Raw genomic sequence first — 21,730 nt, forward strand, 5'->3', positions numbered from 1 at the left:
CCTCGCTCGTAACAGCGCAACACCATAGCCGCCAAGCCGCCGTGACCGGCTACCTCTTCATCTACCTTGCACCACTACCTGTGCCCGTGACCTCGTGCTCAGCTAGAACGACGTCATAGCCACTGAACAACCGAGACGGCCGGGTAGGACTGCTCTTGCAAAAGTTAACGAAAATCTTAAAATTTCCAAGAAAGATGAAGCGTACACTGGATCGGCAAATTACACAACAGACGTCAGTCGTAATGTTGGTGGAACCTTGGCAAGCAAGAAAATATGCAACAACAAAGGTCAGGTAATTTGCCTCAGTTCGTAAATGGAGTCGCAAGGGAGCTCGTGCTTCCAACATCTCCGCAGTTGATCCCCTAGCGAAATGTATCCTAAAAGGACGGGTGGCGACGCCAGCGTGACATTCCCGCACTAGCTGTTCGTGGCGTCACGTATTTTGACAGTGTCTGCTCGGGGCGAGGTTAGTAGTTTATCGATTACGACAAGCATTACACCGCACTCGCAACGAACCGAGCACACTGTGAATTTTGAGAGCTACTTTCGAATATACAGGAGCTCAATCTTGCGAATATACCTTGCAATTCGTGACGTTACACTAAAACACTGGGTCTGTTATTCGGGCTCGAAATTTAAAGAAGGGAAAAATGGCCTTTCAATTTCTCCGGCATCAGCCAACTCTTTTCCCGCCAAATAAACGAAAACACAGTCACGAAAGATTATTTCGCCAAACTAAGCTAATTTAGCGCTGCTATCGGCGACCATATAACGTCTCGCAAGGCCTGGTACGCCTGATGGCGGACGCCTGAGAGCTGATTTATCATTATCTGTTCTCAGAGATAAAGAGTTGACCCGATGCCCCCGATACACCTCAACTGATGCATAGAAGGGGCCTTCCAGGAAAAGCCTGTCGCGGTATCGATGTGCGCGCATGCTTCTCGGTGGGCCACGTTATCAGCACGATGTCGAACAGAAGGGCAAGAGCGCTTACACCTCAAGCGTAGCTTGCGTCCTCCTTTGGTATGCTGGTGTGGCCTGCCAAGCCTGTTGCTATAGCTATAGCCGCTCCAGATATCATTAAACTTTCCCTCTCTTCCTTAGTATCAACGGTACTGGCAACATTCGCGGAAGTAAACAAGGCAGTGCATACTGCAGACGGCAGCCGAGCATGAACTTTGCGGGACAGACATCCCTGTTCGACCCCTTGTAAATTACAATGCGCATTGCCTTCAGTCCTTTTGAAAACTAACACGGAAGCGATTACGTAAAATAATCGATCAGCCAAGGCATGAAGTCGGATGCACGCGTAACTGCCGTCAGGCTTCGTGAAAGCTGACACTAATTTCATCTGGGCCATTGTGTCGTGCCACATGACGACGAAAAACTGACACGAAACGCGTTTTGAGTACCGCAAGTTGACATGAAAACACGGGACGTATAGTATCGATGTGCCAACGTAACACACGATACTATAACGAATTCATTTCTAGGTTTGTGCTTTGGAAAAGCAGTTCTCACGTTAAGAAACACGAACAGACGGTCACTTGTCTACGTACACGGAGGTGCTTACCCTAATCACGTAACCATGGCATTCATTTTTTAAGGTCTTTCGCGTTCGTAACATATAAGTAGGTGATAAAAACCGATCTGAAAAATCCGATTGTGTGGTTGAGTCGCAGTGTTCTGATCTGAGGAGAATATAGAAACCACGGTAACTACCTCGTTCTAGTCGAGCAGACGATCGTGCACCGCAAAGAGAGAGGGAGCGAATCGTGAAGGACACTCGGTTCTCATAAACTTTCACACCACTACTGCCGATTTCAGACGAAGAAAACGAGACGGAAAATACAAGGCCATTCCGCAAGCTCTGAGCCAGCGTTCTGCGCGTATACCCGCGAAGACGCAGCAGCCTTCTTTTCGCTCATGCAAAACAGCACCGCTTTGCTCCGAGTCCAAATACGCGCTGCTTCGGGCCTCCTAAATACGGAAGAAGTTCCGGGCGGATGCCCAAGAGAGATACCGGATACTTTATTTTCGTATATCTGCCTTCAAAGCGTGCAGAGTTGGAAGCGAAAGCAAGGCGGATGGCGATGGTGGTGGGTGGATTAAGATGGCCGGCGCACTAAATCAACAGAAGCAAGCACCGACCCGGAAGCGCCGCCACGATCCGCGACGTCGCGTAGAGGCCACACGTGAAGGTCGGAGATGAAGGACGTCTTCGGTACGCGCGCGCGCGACATGGGAATATTTAAAACGTCGCCATCCACAGCCGCCTCAAGGTGGGCCGAGGCGCGAAGGCGATGATGCCGCCACGGTATATAAACGCCTGCCAGGCCCTTCGAAACGAAATAATAAATAACCGGTATACGCGCGCGCTCTTCCTTGCGAGGAGCGCGCTGGCAAAGAGCGGGCCGTATAGGAGACGCAGTGCGTTGCCGCTTCTCCGGCTCCGCTTATTACTTTTCCACTGTTTCACCGCTTATTTGAGCGCGCCCGGAGATCTTTAGTTTGTGCACCCGGAAACCAGGCGAGGAGAGAGGGAGAAGAGAGGATCGACTCGCAGACAAGGAGGGACGCACTTTCAACTTCCGCGATTGCAGTACGTGCGCGCGTCGGCGTCGACTGTACGCGACGAGAGCGCAGCTGTCGCGTGTCGGAGAAAAAGGGAAGCCAGTTAACGCGTCACCTCGGGAATCGTGGCGTCCCGTCGGCGGTGCCAGAGAACAGCTACGTAAGCATGCAGTGAGCAGGGAGCAACGTCCTCGACTGGCTGATAGCGCTCGCACTATATATATATATATATATATATATATATATATATATATATATATATATATATATATATATATATATATATATATATATATATATATATATATATATATATATAGCGCCTGGAAGTACACGAGATATGTCTCGGGGTAATAAGGGGCTAATGAATCTGTCTCAAGCGTCCCTCGCAAACAACATCCGTACCTCTGGCGTGTATGAGGATTCTATAAACGCAACGAAACTACTTCTAATGCATTCACTGTTGTAAACACGATCGAATACACCTGCTTTGATTGCATGTTTATGCATTCGGGCAATTTATTAGAATGGACTGACACTGCCGAAGATACATAGATGTGTGACTTTGGAGCATTATACCGCTCGCGGAAACATTCCAGGAGGCCATAGTGTGTGACCACGATTCTCGCGTGCACGATCGAGACACCTGCGTTATCGAGTTAGGAGGTCACCTGACGGCTCTCTCCACCAACAAGTCAAAATTCGCTTAGAAAAACTTATTGCTGGGCGAGTTGGTGCGTATCATCAAACAGTTTTACAACTGCGCGAACAAACGACCACAGAGGGATCCGGAGCACACAGAGACAGGCGCTGTTGGAATCGCACCGCTGGCCCGAGTTGTTGGGGTCTCGGTGCTGACGCCCGTTATTGCCAATGGGTCGCAAGCCCCAAGGGTAGCGTTGGCCTGGCGGCCTGGGGCACTGGAAGCATCCGAAGGTCCCGGCAAAGCATGAGAAGACTGGTAACAGAACAACTTGTTTATTCTAACATAGCAAAAGAGCGGCCGGTCAGGTCGACCGAAGTGGAGAGACGGGAGAGCACGTAACTCAACAGTACAAATCGGAGCCTCTCCTCTGGCGTCCGGGGGCAGCTGCTCTTATACCCTCGGCGTCGCGGTCCAAAAGGGAAGGAGGGAAGGTCACGGGATGAAGGTCACGGGACGGCGCAGCAGGGGCCCACGACGGCGCGAGCGGTTGAGCCGAGAGACCTCCAGGCCCCTCCTTCGGGGAACTCCGCTCCCCGGCTGCCGCGCTTTGACAAGCGAGGGCACACACACACACACGCACACACGAAGACACGTGGCACTGAAACACGCCTGGACACGCTTGGCGGGTAGGCGTCGCGGCGGCGTCGGACGGGCCAAAATGTCCGCCGCTTTGAACAAAGCCCCGGCGTCCGTTGCATCCGCGCCGGCATTACCGCGCGTTGTAGGCGAAACGTAACAGACCGCCCCGCCGGGGGAAGGAGATCCCGATGGTCAGGGGACTGCATCCGCTGTCCGGAGGGATGTCGCTCGATGATGCTCATAACCGAAGTTGGGCGTCCCTGGGCGTTTCTTGAGCGCAGCGCACAGAGAAGGCCTCGTTCTCACGTTCAGGTGCACACAGGACACTGCAAAGTGACTTCGGGAGAGGTGACATTTTTGTTCTCGTTTCCGGCAAGCGTTAGAACCACGCCTGAAAGTCAACCGCTCAGTCAGCAAGCACGGCACAACCCTCACTAAGCCCTGCCAGGCTCTTTCCCCTTTTATACTGCTGCCTAGTTCCTTACAGTAGTTTAGCAGCACTCAGAACGCGTCCATAAATCGAAAAATTGCACTAAAAAGCACATCATCACTTTGAAACACTACACAAAAGCAATAAGTTAAAAAAAAATCCTGCCTCAGGAAGAAAAACATCAGTAACAAGCAATTTTGAGGCTGATTCCCACGTTAGGGGCTTCGACTTAAGCCATCGGCGTTACCGTTGAGACTCCCCTTTTTGTAACGCACCTCAAAGGAATATTGTTGCAAAGCGAGGCTCCAGCGCAGGAGGCGGCCATTTTTGGGAGAGATGGTCTGCAGCCATTGGAGAGGGCAGTGATCCGTTTCAATGATAAACCTCGAGCCAGCTAGGTAACATGACAATTTCTGAACGGCCCACACGATACACGCACACTCTTTCTCGGTGGCGCTATACGCCTGCTCACGACTCGTCAGCTTACGACTAGCATACAGGACGGGGTGTTCTACTTCTCCATTTTCCCGTTGGCACAGTACAACGCCCATGCCTCGCTCACTAGCATCACACTGAACAACGAACCCTTTTGTGTAGTCGGGCGATCGTAGCACCGGCTGGCTTGTTAGGGCGCTCTTTAGGGCGCTAAAAGCCCTTTCCTTCGTCTCCTCCCAGACGACTGTTTGCGGCTCTGTCTTTCTTAGAGCATCCGTCAAGGGAGCCGCGATATCAGAGTACCTGGGGATGTACCTCTGATAGTAGCCGGCGACACCTAAGAACGACCGAATATCGGTCTTCGTGCGCGGTCGCGGGAAGTCTCGCACAGCGGCCACCTTTATTTCAGAGGGGCGGCGACGACCCCGACCAATCACGTGTCCGAGGTAGACAACCTCGGCCTGTGCTAACTGGCACTTGGGAGCCTTGACTGTCAAGCCCGCATCGCGCAGGCGGGTTAGCACTGCCCGCAAGTGGGCCATATGCTCAGGCCAGGATGCGGAGAATATCGCTACGTCGCCTAGATACGGTAAAGCGAATTCTTGCTGTCCCCGCAACACTTTATCCATGAGGCTTGAAAAGCAGTATGGCGCGTTCTTCAAACCAAAACTCAAAACTTTAGGACGGAATGTCCCCATTGGTGAAATGAACGCCGCATACCTACTAGCCTCTTCTGTAAGTGGAACCTGCCAATAACCCCTGACAAGATCTAGGGTGGAAATAAACTGAGCGCTACTCACTCTCTCAAGGCGCTCCTCGATGTTAGGGATCGGATAAATTTGATCCTTAGTGATGGAATTAAGCCTGCGGTAGTCGACGCAAGGACGAGGTTCCTTGCCCGGTACCTCAACTAAAATCAAAGGGGAGGTATAATCACTCTCACCCGCTTCAATAACACCGAGCTGTAGCATTTTCTTTACCTCAGCCTCCATAATATCGCTCTGGCGGGGTGACACCCGGTACGCCTTGGATCGTACTGGCTCTGGGGAGGTAAGTTCTATGTCATGAGTAAGGACAGAAGTCCTACCAGGCCTCTCAGAGAACAGACCTTGAAACTCTTGTAAGAGCTGGTGTAGTTCTGTTTTCTGCTCAGGCGACAGCGATGCTTTACTTATTAAGTCACTAATGACTTGATCGGCGTCTTTCCTGTTTGTCACTGAGCCTAGTCCCGGAAGCTCGACCGGAAGCTCTTCTAACTTTCCCGCATCAGGAATTTCCTCTCCAGTATCTGGTGCCTTTAACGCTACAGGCTCAATTTTATCCCGTTCGGGCGTGCTCCGAATACCGGCTTGCTGCGCCTCTGACCCTTTCTCATCGTTCAACAACGTCGGTCCCGCATCTACCGCCTTTGCAGCGAGCTCCCGAACCTTCGATCTGGTTAAGGCCTGAACGCTATCCTCACCAAACAAAAGCCCCTTCTCGCGCAGGAGGTGATCGGACCTGTTTGAAAATAAGTACGGGTACTGGGGGGGCAGCATAGATGACACTGCGGCCTCCGTCTCAAGTGCTCCGAAAGGTCCTTCAATAAGCACTTTTGCTACCGGCAGACACACGCTATGAGTTTCCACTGCTTGCTTGATCCATGCGCACTCGCCCGTGAACATATCGGGTTCTACGTAAGAGGGATGAACTACATCCATCGTAGCTGCGGTATCGCGAAGCACTCGGCACTCTTTCCCGTTCACGAGGAGGTCTCGCATGTAAGGCTCGAGAAGCTTGATGTTCTCGTCAGTGCTGCCTAATGAAAAAAACACGACTTTTGGTTTTGTTTCTGGGCACTGCGCCGAAAAGTGACCCGGCTTCTGGCACGTATAACACAGGCGCGCTTGCCTCATCTCGAACCGCTTTCTGCGTTCGGCTTCGGTTGCCGCCGTCTCCTTACGTTCGGTCGGACTGCTTTCACTCGCATCCGAACTACGTGTGTCCCCCTTTGCTCTCATGGGCGTGAACTTTGGCCTCTCAAACTTGGAGCCAAATTCACCCTTTTGACCGTCCTTAGCTCCACGAGCCCGACGCGTCACAAACTCCTCGGCTAACTCAGCGGCTCTAGCCACCGTACTAACGTCTGGCCTATCCAAGACCCAGTACCGCACGTTCTCAGGTAACCGACTATAAAACTGTTCTAGCCCGAAACACTGCAGAACTTTCTCGTGGTCACCAAACGCTTTCTCTTCTTTGAGCCACTCCTGCATGTTTGACATTAGCCTGTAGGCAAACTCTGTATACGACTCACTTCTGCCTTTCACATTTTCCCGGAACTTCCGACGGAACGCCTCCGCTGACAGCCGGTACTTTTTTAGCAGACTCGATTTCACTTTGTCGAAATCCTCTGCCTCCTCTCTCTCCAAGCGAGCGACTACGTCGGCCGCCTCGCCGGGTAGCAAAGTGAGCAAGCGCTGTGGCCACGTTTCCCGAGAGAACCCCTGCTTCTCGCACGTTCGCTCAAAGTTAACCAGGAACAAACCAATGTCCTCTCCAAGCTTAAACGGCCGCATCAGGTCAGTCATTTTGAACAATACTCGTTCTCCTGCACCGTGTGCCTGACTTCCATTACGAGCGCGTTCCATCTCTAACTCGAGACGCTTCATTTCCAAAGCGTGTTGACGGTCGCGCTCTCTTTCTTTCTCTTGTTGCTCTCGTTCTATCTGTTCTTTACGTTCACGCTCCTGTCTTTTTGCCGTCTCCCTCTCCTCAATGGTCTCAAGGCATTCCGACAGCTCGTCATCCTCAGCTTCTAACTCAAGAATAGCCCTTAGCAGTTCTGGTTTTCTGAGTTTGTCTGAGACATCCAGACCCAACTCTCTTGCAAGCTCCAGCAATTTCGGTTTGCGCAACGACTTCAAATCCATGGCTGCTCTGAATGCTGCTTTCTCTACTGCCTACTATTGTCTTGCCGCAAACTAACCCGGTAGCAACGACAACCACAATTACCAGCTCTGTTTCTAACACTAACAAAAGCCTGGCAAAACTCAGAAGAAGAAAGTCCCGCACTCACCAAACCTCGCAGCCAAGAATTCCGCGCAGTCGTTCCGCTGCAGGCAACCAGTCATCACACAGGGCTCGTTGCGCTGCTCCCGGATGGTCGTTGAGCTGCTCAGCATACAGTCAACCGCATCTCTTCGCTGCTGGCCTCCGTTGTCGCGATCTCACCGCTGGCAACCAGATGTTGGAATCGCACCGCTGGCCCGAGTTGTTGGGGTCTCGGTGCTGACGCCCGTTATTGCCAATGGGTCGCAAGCCCCAAGGGTAGCGTTGGCCTGGCGGCCTGGGGCACTGGAAGCATCCGAAGGTCCCGGCAAAGCATGAGAAGACTGGTAACAGAACAACTTGTTTATTCTAACATAGCAAAAGAGCGGCCGGTCAGGTCGACCGAAGTGGAGAGACGGGAGAGCACGTAACTCAACAGTACAAATCGGAGCCTCTCCTCTGGCGTCCGGGGGCAGCTGCTCTTATACCCTCGGCGTCGCGGTCCAAAAGGGAAGGAGGGAAGGTCACGGGATGAAGGTCACGGGACGGCGCAGCAGGGGCCCACGACGGCGCGAGCGGTTGAGCCGAGAGACCTCCAGGCCCCTCCTTCGGGGAACTCCGCTCCCCGGCTGCCGCGCTTTGACAAGCGAGGGCACACACACACACACGCACACACGAAGACACGTGGCACTGAAACACGCCTGGACACGCTTGGCGGGTAGGCGTCGCGGCGGCGTCGGACGGGCCAAAATGTCCGCCGCTTTGAACAAAGCCCCGGCGTCCGTTGCATCCGCGCCGGCATTACCGCGCGTTGTAGGCGAAACGTAACAGCGCAGTGAGCACACAATGCTGCGCCTGTCCTTGTGTGCTCTCTCTGTGGTCGTTTGTTTGCGCAGATATAAAACTGTAAGTCAAAATTGGCTTCACGGGCCGCCCACTGCGGAGAATCTCGGCGGTTTCGAATAACATCACGTTACTTTTCTACGAGTCAATCCTAGATATGGCTTCATGACCGTCGCAGCCAGTCACGTATATATGGCAGGATGGCTAAATTTCTAATTGGCTCCAATTATTGGCTCAGAGGAGTGTAGGAGTGTTGCATGCTGCAGACGGACCTATAGCCATGCAAAAGTTACCGGCAATCACTGCAAGTGCCGTAGGGTTTTAAGCCCGTCACACTACATCTGGCAAGAGAAGAAACCATCATGGTTCATGGAAAGCATGCAGGAACATGGGAAAGCAGCGAAACGTCCGGAATGAGACACCGGCTTGAACACGGGCGCAGAAAACCACAGTCTGGACACAGGTCGGTAACGGCATAGAGCGTAGCGCGATAAACACGACGAAAACAGGGAATGAGGTTGTTCGTGCTGGAGGCGGAAAGAGAAACTTAAAGTCTGGATTCTGGCGCTGCATGCCAACGCAGTGCGTACGCGACGGTCCGCCTAAAACAGTGCGTGCCCCGTGCGGGAAGGAAGGGCGGCGAGTGCGTGCGCGTACGGCGACGTCGGGCGCGCGCCTTTCGCTCGGTCCCAGTGACGTGTACGCAGCCAATGCAGGCCAGCGGGAAGCTGTTTTTTGGGTCAGCCGTGAAAGTGTCTGACCCAGACCCGCCGCAGCCAGAGTTACACGGCCGAAAAGAGCGGCGTGCCCAATTATTTACTCCGAGCTTTTCTTTGTGGGTAACGCGACCAAGTCATGCCGACACCGGATTCGCCTTCCACATTTCACTGCATTCCGTATAAGACGTATACGCTTAAAAAATAAAATATGGGGTTTTACGTGCAATAACCACGACCTTATTATGAGGCACGCCGTGTAGTGGGATATTCCGGTATATGGACCACTTGGGGTGCTTTAACGCCCCCCAAATCTAAGTGCACGGGTGCTCTCACATTTCGCCCCCGTCGAAATGCGGCCGCCGTGGCCGAAGACGTATATCTTGCGCAAGCATACACGGTGAACCAACACACTAAGATGCATTGCTGGAAGGAAATATATACATCAATATTTGCAATTCTACTTTTATGTTTGAGCTGATGTACTTAAAGAATCGCTTGGAGCATATGTCATATCACACTTCGGCCTGTTCAACGGGATTACCCGAAGACGCTGGCTGCACGACAAATCGCAATGGCCGGGTGCCTAATTAAGGATACTCCCTATTGAACTTTTTGAACTTATTCACATTAAGGCCTACGTAATTGCGAAGCTGATGCCGAACAGCAGTGAAGTCACGTTTGCTTAGCAGAAACCCTAAGACTGCAGCCCCACTTTCGAGAAGGACGCTCCCAATATTAACACGTGTACTTGTTTATGTTTCTTGGTTGACCGCGTTTCATCGTTTCACAAATGTTATTGCTAAGCGTATAGAACGCACCTGCATGTACCGGTAGTTTCTCGAGTGTTATCGATGGTTCTATGCGCTGTCCGTTGTCATCGAACCTTGTGCAAACTGATTGAATGCACGCGCGACGCGAATTGTGTATAACTTTCTGGATGACACGCGGGCACCAGCGATATATTCTGGAACCTTAGATGACCCACGTATAAAAGCCGACGCGCTTGACCGGCAGATCAGATTTTCGACGTTCGCCGACCGTGTTCGCCGCTATCGTTGCGCTTTGAATGTAGCTTGTGTTTTGGGCACAGGTTCCCCCAATAAAGGAGTTAGTTTCGCCATTCACAGTTTTGCTACTGTGTTCTTGACCGTCACTACCACGTGACAGTATGTTCTAAAGAATGCATTCCGGTGAACATAATCCCGGTCTGCCAGACGGACGCTTTGGGAAAACTACTAGCTGGAAGGATAGGACAGGAATAAACTTTATTTGTCCAACGGTTATTGCTGTTGGTGTCCGAAGCTAGGCTGCCAGGGGTCCATCACCCAAGGAAAATCTTCCGAGAAATGCGATTGTATTTCGTTGCGTGCTTGCTCCGTTTCTTTGTGTCTCCTGCCTGTCTTTCTGTGTTCTTCATTTTCCGGCGAGTTGTTTCCGATTCTCACGAAGGGCTTAACGTTATCAATATCATAATCGCCCCATTTTCACTTCGCTAATTGTAAATCGCTTCGTTTCCGTATGCTTTGATCCATTTATATGTACTATCGCACTCAGTATCAGCCACAACGCGAAAGTGCGCGACAAAGCGGTCGCGCTTTTAGCTCATATATCGAGCTTTGTAGCTCATACCGAGCGCGATATAATAGTTGCGTAACGTGTGCTCTCGTGGAGCACAATTACAGCGCCGGGTTCCCGTGCTCGCTGTCCTCGCCTCGAAGCGTTGTCTGAGGCATTGCATCTTTCAAACTGGCTAGAGCGGCAACCGGTTCCGTCACGAGACCTGTCCCAGGGGCCAGGGGGGCTATTGTATACACGTACGTATATGCAGCCCGGTGCGAACAAGTTTGGGACGCTCTATCGCCAGAGCAAGAATTCAACTCGTATACATAACGTCCCTCGTGGACAATGCAAAGTGCATAGCCTAAACAGTTAATCGTCATCGTGATCGAAGCATAGAATCACGGTGGCCAAGGCGGAGTTCAGCAAACGGCTCCTCCGCGGCGCGCACTCGCTGCCTCTGACCGCGCTTACCGACGGCCGGCCGCGTGACAGCTCGGCCGGCTTCACGTTTGCGGCACTCGTCTCTCTGCTGCTGTCGTCCTGTGCGATGCAACGCGCGGCCGTGATTTCGCGTTCCTTTTCTTCTCACAGATGCTAATCTTCTCACCGACGTCGTCATCAACCGCTTGGAGCGCGCATGGCTGTCGTCGTTCCACGAGTGGCGCCGCCACGTGGATCTCGGAGCGGGAGAATGGATCAGCCTCGAGTAGCGGCCGAAAATTCAATAGACAAAGAACTGGCACGGCGTGGGCAGCACGGCTTTTGGGCGCCTCCGTCTCGGCTACACGTGCATACGCTTTTCGAAGAATGCGTTGGCGGAGATTCGCTTCGCACGTGCTGTGCCGACGGCGTGCACGTACATTGCATAATGCAACTCTCAGCTGCAGACCATAAAGCTGTTCGGCTTAATATCACCCCGTGTGCACCTCTTGGGATATTTGTTTATTTGCTTGTCTGTATTTATTTATTTATTCATTTATTTGGGGGATGTTCGCAATTACGAAAAGGAATCAAATGGTCCCTTCTATTTAATTCGTATTTCATTCGGGAATCCACAATTCGAAGATGCTGAATAGCCGTTTCTTTGTAATGCATACTGGAGTCTCGATGACGATGGGTGTGAAGAGGGCTGTTCCGAATGATTCTGCTGCAGGGGGCAACAGTTGCAGAACGAACGCACGGGGCAGCTAACTTCTTCCCAATAATTTTCAGTCATTTAATAAAAATGACTCGCTTTTAGGCAGCCTCTATACGAATTTTTCCCGATTCATTATTTAGCCAATCTCGCTATGGTGAGACTTACCAAACGTGAAACAATGTACAGTGACGTTGTAGAACGTATCTCACTTTTCTTCTTATTTCAGAGAACACAACAATGCACCGCATTCGGTGACATATGCTGTCAATTCCCTCGTATCACTAGAGTCATTTTCGTGGCGACCTAGGTAATATTAATCCAACGAATTAATGCCGTAAGACACACCAGTATAGTTGGGCGCGGCTGACTATAATACTTTATCCGGACCTCCCCCTCACCCGCACATTAAATGTAACAAGCTGATTGTGTTTTGGAATACGGATATAGCGGTCCGAAAAAACTGGACATGATGCAAGTTGCGCAAGCTGACAGTTTGTTGGAGCGGGAACTGCGCAGCGCCAGGCGTTATCCGCAACGCGAGCGTGCGAATCCCGCGCGTTGTCCGCTACCGGGTGTCCCGAGAAGGCACAAAAGACAATCGTCGTTGTCCAAGTAGGGGTATGCGTAGTAAAGAAAAGCGTTACTTAAGTGGTCACTCTACCAAGAAAAATTTAACTTCAGCTGTGTAGCTTTAATGGACTTTCCAGCGTGCAGCCGAATGTGCCAGTGCCCGCTTTCCAAAGTGAGGGGACAAATGACACACTTTGCCCCCCCCCCCCCCACCACTTCTGGCAGTGTGGGGTGGGGGCAAAGTACTTCATTTGCCCCCAGCGTCGTAGACGTCTTTAGGTTACCTGTTTACAAATGCGAAACTTCTCTATACGAATACATAATTTAATTTTCTGCTTCAGTGCCTCCTGCCAGGTACAAGGCTTGTCCAAGCGCTTGTCCATGGCCTCCCTGTTTTCATTTGCGCTTGCACTCTTGCTATAGCTATGCCATAACTGCCACCCTTCCAGGTACAACGTGGAGATCGCACTGAAGCCAAATATCGATCGGGTCGCCGAGGCTTTGCGCACTTCGGCCTCTGGCCTCTGAGCCTTCTGTCCCACTAGACAGCGCGGGCTCTTCTTATCCTCGAGGAGAAGGGGTCCTTCGCGGGCCGGTGCGGAGCGCGAGGCCAAGGGCTCGCGGATGTCAATCCAAACAGAATTAGCCCGACGACGCGGCGCGTATATGCAACTTGCGCGCGTGACGGACACCAGGCGCAGAGGCGCGCGCCTCACTAATTGGATCCTCTTTGGCCGCATTACGGGAATGGCGGCAGACGCTACAGCGTTCGTTGCACGATGCAATTAGGAGGGACGCGCGGATGGCGAGGTCATGTTGTGGACCGGGCTTCATTGGCACCGGGCTCGACTGTGCAGGCTCGCCTACTAATAGAGCAGCTAACCGATTTACCTGCTCCCGCGCTTCATTTAACTCGGTGTACTTATTAAGTATAGAGCAACCGAAGCGTATGCAGAGTTTACTCTGTTTCCACTTTCCGCGGGGACGTTCAGTTACAGCGTGCGTATGTGCACGTGTGAGCGACCGTGACCATTGAGTAACGTCGCCGAAGAGCAGGGGAGGTTGATCCGAACGTTTCTTATGCAAGTGGCAAAAGTCGCCTTTGTTTGACATCATAATCATAATGATAATAATAATAATGATGTTAAAAATAAGTTAGAGGTGTTCGAATACTGAAATTTCTGAATCGATTACGAATATTTGTGAAGAACGACCACGGAATATCGAATCAAATATCGAATATTTTGGCATTTCTAAGGCTACCTGAAATATAAAATTAGCGAGGTGCTTATTTGGTCAAAATAAAATAAAATAAAATCAGGCATTGGCATATACAGCTAGATAACGCCGTTCACAGTTAGGTTTCCGGGCATTGGAGGAGATTGCAAACGAGCAGCAACTGCTTTCTATATATAGGTGTTCACAATGAACAGGGGCGCAAGCCGAGTGACCTGAATTCGCGTGCAACGGTTTATTGAAGAGCGGCACCAAACGAGTGCCACACAGTAGTCCAAGCATTGTTGCCAATTTAACGGTATTCCCGCTAAATTTAGCGCTTTTTTTTTTCTTTTCTGTCTAATGGGAAAATTTGTTCTCCTGTGGGCGGCGGGATTTTAGCGCCTTTCTTGCAATTGTATTTCTTTTTCTTTTTATTTGATGGACAAAAGCAAGCAATCTTTCTTTACAAATTCGGGCTTCACGTGTCCCAATCATGCAGCTTATTCAGGTCCTTTTGCAAGTGAGAGGGAATATCATCACCATCCACAGACAGTGTGATTCGCATTTCTCCCATCTTTACTGTGTGGGCCGGTCTCCGAGGTAACGATTAAATGCTGCTTCAGTTAAACGGTATCGTTCGCAAGATCGGCACGATGAAGGTCTACATACGGTGTTAGCGATGGCACAGACCACCCAGCCACGCCAGCGAACAAATACACACAGGACGCGCGACCACGTCAAGATGAAAGAGACCTTTTTTTTTCTGTAATTTTATTCGCTATCCGGTAGTTCAACTTGCTTTCTGGCCAGTGATTGTAGCTCACAGAAGAATCTTTATTCAGTTTCGTTTCGCAATACATTTCCACACTTCACATAATATTGCTAATTTATATATTTTCATCCATTATGGACAAAAACAAACACATTATTCTGTGCGGTGCATCGTTTCTTTCTTTTTTAACGCTATCTTACGTATACACAATAAAACATTTTGAACGTGATTCTGATTGTTATCTGAATTTAGCGAGTTTTCAGCGTGTTTTCGGTGCTCGTATCGCGGGTTTTAGTTTTTTGGGGGTCTTGACTAGCGAGCGGTTTGCATATGTTTAGTTGATCCCACTGGATCCAAGTTGATGCCGCGCTTGGTTTCGACCCCGGTTCCCTCAGCAAGGCAACCCAGCGTTCCGCCCATTAAGACAACGGAACACCCAGCGACCCAAGTTGGCGGAAGAACAGTTAGAGACACAGGCAGACAGGCAGGCAGCCAGATATAGAGACAGAGGAAAGTGCGTGAAGTATCCCAAGAATGCCAATCACATCATTAATTGGTACATATACTGTACCTACGAGGATATATTATGCATGTTAAAGAAAGTTGTGAGCTTCGAAGCGAGCAAAACCGCCGCGTTTCCGCGACGTCGTCAACTGCCAAGAAGGGCAATTCGACGGGCGCCATCCCGTCGCGCCAGAGTGAGACCATAGATGGTGAGACCCCTGCATAGGCGGCGCGTCGTCATCTTGAGCCAAGGCTGCTAGAGCGGCTTCCCCGCGCCCGACTCTCTCTCTCTCTCTCTCTCTCTCTCTCTCTCTCTCTCTCCCGGCCATTCCGTTGCCCGGTGCCCATCGGCGACCACCACGTTTTTGGGCACGGAAATAAACCGTTGTTTTCTTTGAAAGAAATAATAATAATAATAATAATAATAATAATAATAATAATAATAATAATAATAATAACTGTAATGACGAAGATAGCACAAGCGTTACTGCGGCCGCATGGCTCCAGAAGTGAGGAAGACAAAGACCAAAGGGCCGGTGTCGCTGCTAAATTTGCTCGCGCTGTCGTTTGGCTGGAACTGCTGGGCTGCTCTCCGCGCTGGAGCCGCTAAGCGTCAATAAACCCCGTAGCATTTGGTGGAGGTGCGGGGTACCCTAACAACGCCTCGCCCTGGAACTGCGGAGCCGCACTCTGCCCGCCGCTACCGCCAAGACCACGCTAGACGACGCCGGTGAGCGACCCACTTCAACTGGACCTGCGGTGCCGTTCGTCAACGAGACCTGCTACGAAGATGCTACGAGAATCAACGAGAATGCTAGGAGGTTTATTGAGGGTCAGCGGGTCCAGGGCGCAGACAGCAGCCCAGCAGTTCCAGCCAAACGAAAGCGCGAGCAAGAGCAGCGACACCGCCCCTTTGGTCTTTGTCGTCTTCACTTCAGGAGCCATGCGGCCACAGTAACGTTTGTGCTATCTTCGTCATTAAATAATAATAATAATAATAATAATAATAATAATAATAATAATAATAATAATAATAATAATAATAATAATAATGTTTAAGACGGGAACAGTCGTGAGGCCTTCGTTCTGACGCACTATCGTAACGCTCCGGTAGCGCGCATGAAAAATGATCATGGCCCATGGGACACGCAATGCATAAGCAAACAAAAGAAAACAAGGAATACTGTAATATAAACAGCAGCAGTATAAAAGCTCACATACGCGAGACTGCAGGCATTCAAAACTGCATGGCCGACGCACACTACAAGACTAAGAACATCAATACAATGTTGCGCACCTGTAAACACATGTTTACGGGTTGGTGTAATTTAAATTCGATACTTTGCAGCTTCAGCGAAAAGGATAAGGGGATTTCCTAGACAACAACACCAACAGACAACGACGACAATAACAGCACGTGACCTGTCTTCTTTTGCCGGGCTCTTTTCACGTCCTTGAAGCAGCGGTGTGATAAGATCGCGCTGGTCTTCTCATTTTCCTCGTCGAAACGTGTGTTTTCATAGCTCGGGGAGGTAATTCCCGTGCCTTGGCAGTAGCACTACTCCCCCCCCCTCTCTCTCTCTCTCCCCCTCTCTCTCTCTCTCTCTCTCTCTCTCTCTCTCTGTTTCTTTTAAATGTTTCCCCCCCTTTTTTTTCCTGACCGTTTAGGCAGAACTAATAGTAATACCATTGACGATCACGAGGCTGAAGAACAATCCAGGTTAATATTGCCTTCTCGTCACAATATTCGCCCTTGCATGTTTGCCCGTGAAACCGTTCGTACTTCGACGTAACAATTGTCTCAGAATCCGACGGTCGTTTTCAGCTGCGCAATGCGAACCGTTTTGCCACCTGTATAACGACAGCTGTGCAGAATTATGTATCGCGCATTGTCCAAGAGGATCAAGTCTGCACATCCTGTTTTCAAAGACCCAGTAGCCAATCGGCATACATAACACTGGCCTGTCCGCAGCTGGTTACGAAATTCCGTGAGACCACTATTCTCGATGGAAAGATTGTCTTTCTTGTAATGTTATTTCTAGAAAAATAAAATTATGGAGGGCGTTTCGTTGTATCCGTTCGTACGTCTGTCTGTCTGTCTGTCTGTCTGCTTAGTTATTATTTTAATTATTTTTATTTTTCATTAAATTTTATTGCCCAACACAATCTTTATGTCTGTCTGTCTTTCGCTTTTCTTTTTTCCTTTCTTTCTTGAGATCGAACTTTAGTAAGACGCCACTAGACAGCTGTATACTGTCACATCGTGCGCCAGTGCCAGCTACCAAACATTCCTCCGCCGTCTGTTAGATGGGTGGTGCGTGGGAAGTTTCAAGCTTTTCAAATTGAGAGCAGGAGGTTGGTGAAATGACAAATGATTCCGCGAGACATTTCGGAGTGAAGCTAAACTTAGGCTGCACGTTCACGCCGGCCGTCATGCGAGCTTCTACTGGAGAGCACGCATTGTAAACGGGAGACGCCGGAATCTATTCGAAAAAAGCCAAACGCCACACGGAACGGCGCCGACGGTGTCCATCGTGCATCAGCGGTCGCATTCTTCGGTGAACGCTGTTTGCGAAGTTACTCCGCGCCGTAAATTCAAGAGAAGCTGTTTGTTTGTGCTCGCTCTGGACTTCTCGACTCCACACCACCCCACTTGTATTATTTTTCTTTCTTTTTCGTTCTTTTATCTCTTTTCCTCTCTCTCTTCTTCAAGTGGCAGTGAAAACCCGCTGCCTTGGTCTGGTCTCCGGCCAACAAAAACAAACAACCTGCCGACGAAAGGCAAGTCAGTCGACTGGCACGTTCCCTATAGAAACGGCGAAGATATAGGCCGCCAGAGAAGTGGCTACCCTGCGCGGTGACCGGGGGTAGCTGCTGCACCGAATTCGACACGATTAAGGTGACAGCAACACATGTATGCGTTTTTCGCGTATTCATCGATGCCTGGGCCGAAAGCTTAGCATTGACAGTTGAAGCGCTAACATATGTGCGAGACACGTCTCTATAAATACCGAGCTATCGGTAATCCGTCTCGAGAAGTGGTGAAGCAGTGCAGCATCTTTTGGGGAATCTTATTTCAACTAGCGCGTTCATGCAGAGTTCGAGCAACTTCGCAACGCGCGCTGGAAAATGAAACCAAGCTAAAGAAGGGAAAGGACGCCCAGGAGGAGGATTGCGGAGCGCGAGGTTTAAATTTCGATACAGCACACGGCAGAAGGTTTAACCATCCTCCGTGCGCAAATCGAGGCTCCAATCGAAAGCCGCGTCATGTGGCGGGCAATACGTCGCAGATTGCTGACGACCGTAAACTGGACAACACCGGCGTGCCACAAACAATGCAGACATTCGACACTCGATACATCGCTGAAAGTATGACGCACGCGGACGCGTGTGGCATCCTAGAAATGACGCATATATAGAGCGCACTTACCAGAGCCAAAAAGTGTCTGCCCCTGGAAGAAGTACTCCATCTCGGCGTTGTAGTGCTCGGTGTAGGCACCCAGCCGGTTGCCCGTGCTACGCGACTCGGTCCAATGAACCTTTGCTAGTCCGCGCATGAACACGCGCACCGCCTTCAGCCGCATGTCACCCTTGAGTTCGAGCACGCACTTGCCGCGCACCGCCTGTCCGGGGTGGTACACGCTGCGGTATCCGTCCAGCACGATGTCGAACGCTTTCAGCTTGCCCATGGTGGCTCGGCAGCCTCGTGGACTTTACGTCGTCGCGTCGTCGCCTCTCGCGGACCATCGGAGAGAGCTCACCGCCGCCGGAGGAGTCAGCCCGCGCCGGGCTCGCGGCCGCTTCGCTCGCCAAGCGCGTGCTGCGACGCCCGCGGACGCCGGCGGCCCGCGACAGTCACCGAACGCATTGCGCACACTGCTCGGTGGTCGACGCCGATATAACACTCCTGCTGGCTCCGCTGCTCGCTTTTGCGCGGCGTCGACAACGTTGCTTCTCCGATCGAAGCCACTCGGAGGAGGCAGAGGAGGTATCGCCGCCGGAGGAGAGAGCACAGGCAGCAGCAGGCAGGCCTTCTAGCAGGGCAGCAGCAGGCCCCTCGGGAATGCGCTCGCACTCTCGTGCTGTCCCGTTTAGGTGAGAGTCAGAGCGAGACCAAAGCAGAGAACCGAAACTAACTAGTAGCAGACGGAACAACAGACGCCACACGCGCGCCGGCCAACGTCGGCGGCTGGACGGACCGTTAACAGCGCAAGAAATACGTCGGCGCTATGCTGCTGAATGGACATTCGTGCCTCGCAAACATCTGTAGATGATCTAAGGAGCCAGGCACGCGAGGTATGCACTTTTCGGGCCCCCCGCAGCGCGTAGGCGACGCTTTGCATGACAGCTTGGATGGGGAAGTTCGATTAGGACTCAAGATGGTGCTGCCATCCAGAGACAAAATGGAGAGTCTGCACACTTCCCGACATGCGTCACGCTAAACTTGCTAGAGAATTGATTATTAAGCGCCAGATGGCGCTAGGCGCGCAATATGGGCTGTATAGCAGCGGACATCAATGAGCTATGAAAATGATGTGAGATAATTGTTTTAGGAGACATGAATGGCGCATGTTGAAGATATGGATGGGTACACAGACTCCACAGGTAACATCATGCTGGATATGTGTGAGAGGCATAACCTAGTTGTCTGTAACTCAACTGATAAGTGTGACGGAATCATACATGGGAGGTAGGGGATCGACACTCGACAATAGACTATGCGCTAATGTCACATAGGATGTACGATAGATTAGGAGCCATGATTATAGATGAACAGGGCTCCAGAAGTGTAGGTAGCGACCACAAACTTATTAAGTTGAGTTTTAAGAGGGAAGCTAAAACACGAGGCGTGAGGAACAGCCAGATGGGATTTTTTACTCGGAAAGAGAAGTGGAAATAGCGGCCAAACAAATTGAAGAGGAAATATCAGAGGGTGCTGAAACTGATTGGACTTACCCAAAGTTAATGAGACTATTTGAGCGTGAGCTAGGTAAGGTGCGAGTCAGGAGAACAAGGCAAGGGATACGAAAACTCAAGAGCTGGTGGGATGAGGTTAAGAAGGCCATAAAGAAACGTAAGGAAGCCTCCAGGAAACACAGGTATTGCAAAAGTAAGGAAGAACATGAAGCAGAAGTAGAGAGAAAATAGTTAAAATGCAGAAGGGAAGCATCCTATTTGATCAACGAGAAAATCAACACAAGAGGGTCCCAATGGCTGCCAGAAGTAAGCAATAAAAAAGATAAACAGGCAGCTAGGAAATTCTGGCGACATCTGAACTCCTTGGGTAATAGGACGTCTAGAGCAGAGGTATATAGTAACAGCTCAAGGTACTCGGTTAGAAGGAGAGGAGGTAATGGAGAATATAGGAACTACGATGAGGGAAAAATTTACAGAACAGAGAAATGGTACATGCAGTATGTCGGAGAGGGATAGCCCGGTCAATTCACTGCTTTCGCTTGGACAAAGAGAGCGGGAAAGGGCCGGGAAGAGGGTACCAAGTAGTACATCGGCAGGCCGGATGGTATTCCAATTATTTTAATAAAGAAATTGGGCCCGAAATCTAAGAACGCATTAAAGGAGGTGGTGAGCAAAATGCTAGTGGATGGTAAAGTACCTGACGAATGGAGGCTAAGTAGGATGAGAATGATATATAAGGGAAAGGGGGACAAAGCTGACGTAAATAACTACCGGCCTATAACAGTGACGTCAGTGGTTTACAGGGTGGTTATGCAAATTATAAAGGACAGACTGCAGGCATGGGTAGAGAACGAGGGGGTGCTTGGAGAGCTACAAAATGGGTTCCGGAAGCATAGGAGGCTAGAAGACAATCCGTTCTCACTGACACAGTGCATTGAAATAGCTGAAAAGGAACACGGATCCCTATGGCTGGCTTTGTTGGATATCAAGGGAGCCTATGACAGTGTACTTCAAGAGGGCTTGTGGGGCATTCTGGAAACTTTAGGAGTGCAAGATGGAGTAGCAAATTTCTTAAAAGATATCTATAAATGTAACCGGCCATTGTCACCTGTTGTTTATGCTGTACCTACAAGGATTGGAGGCCAAAATACAGCAAAGCGAACTCGGCTTCAACCTATCATTTTTCAAACAAGGAAAATTGATTGAACAGTCATTATCAGGGCTGATGTATGCGGATGATATTGTATTAATGGCTGATAATACAGAAGATCTGCATCAATTGATGGACACATGTAGTACAGAAGGAGACAGGTTAGGCTTGAAGTTCAGCTAAGAAAAAATCGGCAGTTATGATTTTTAGGGATAACATTAGCGGCGAGCATAAGATACAGGAGGCCACGCTTGAGATAGTCGATAAGTACAAGTATCTTGGGGTGTGGATAAATAATGTAATTGAGCATCTGACAGAGTACGAAAAATATGTAACGACTAAAGGTAACAGAAGTGCAGCGATTACGAAGAATAGGACACTGTGGAACTACAATAGGTACGAGGTAGTACGAGGGATATGGAAGGGGGTAATGGTTCCGGGCCTGACTTTTGACAATGCAGTTCTATGTATGAGAGCAGAGACCCGGGCACAGTTGGAAACTAGGCAACGTGGTGTGGGTAGGCTCGCTCTGAGAGCACATGGCAAGACACCAAATCTTGGGGTGCAGGGGGATCTGGGATGGTCTTC

General features: G+C 50.4%; 1 protein-coding gene across 2 annotated transcripts in view; it reads right to left on the reverse strand.

The window, feature by feature from the left end:
* The window catches only part of LOC126542505 (arrestin domain-containing protein 3-like), a 102,861-nt gene extending 83,438 nt beyond the window's left edge, over nt 1–19,423 (reverse strand). The window contains exon 1 of one of the 2 annotated variants that reach the window (XR_008614952.2): nt 18,506–19,423. Coding sequence is in view for 1 of the 2 variants with exons in the window: in XM_050189608.3 (XP_050045565.1) it covers nt 18,506–18,764 (259 nt within the window). In the remaining variant the exon portion in view is untranslated. The remainder of the gene's footprint in view (nt 1–18,505) is intronic. The other variant, XM_050189608.3, reaches the window with a different exon arrangement.
* Between the last annotated feature and the right edge of the window lie 2,307 nt (nt 19,424–21,730).

The sequence above is a fragment of the Dermacentor andersoni genome, chromosome 2, assembly GCF_023375885.2.
Source record: "Dermacentor andersoni chromosome 2, qqDerAnde1_hic_scaffold, whole genome shotgun sequence".
Lineage (NCBI taxonomy): Eukaryota > Metazoa > Arthropoda > Arachnida > Ixodida > Ixodidae > Dermacentor > Dermacentor andersoni.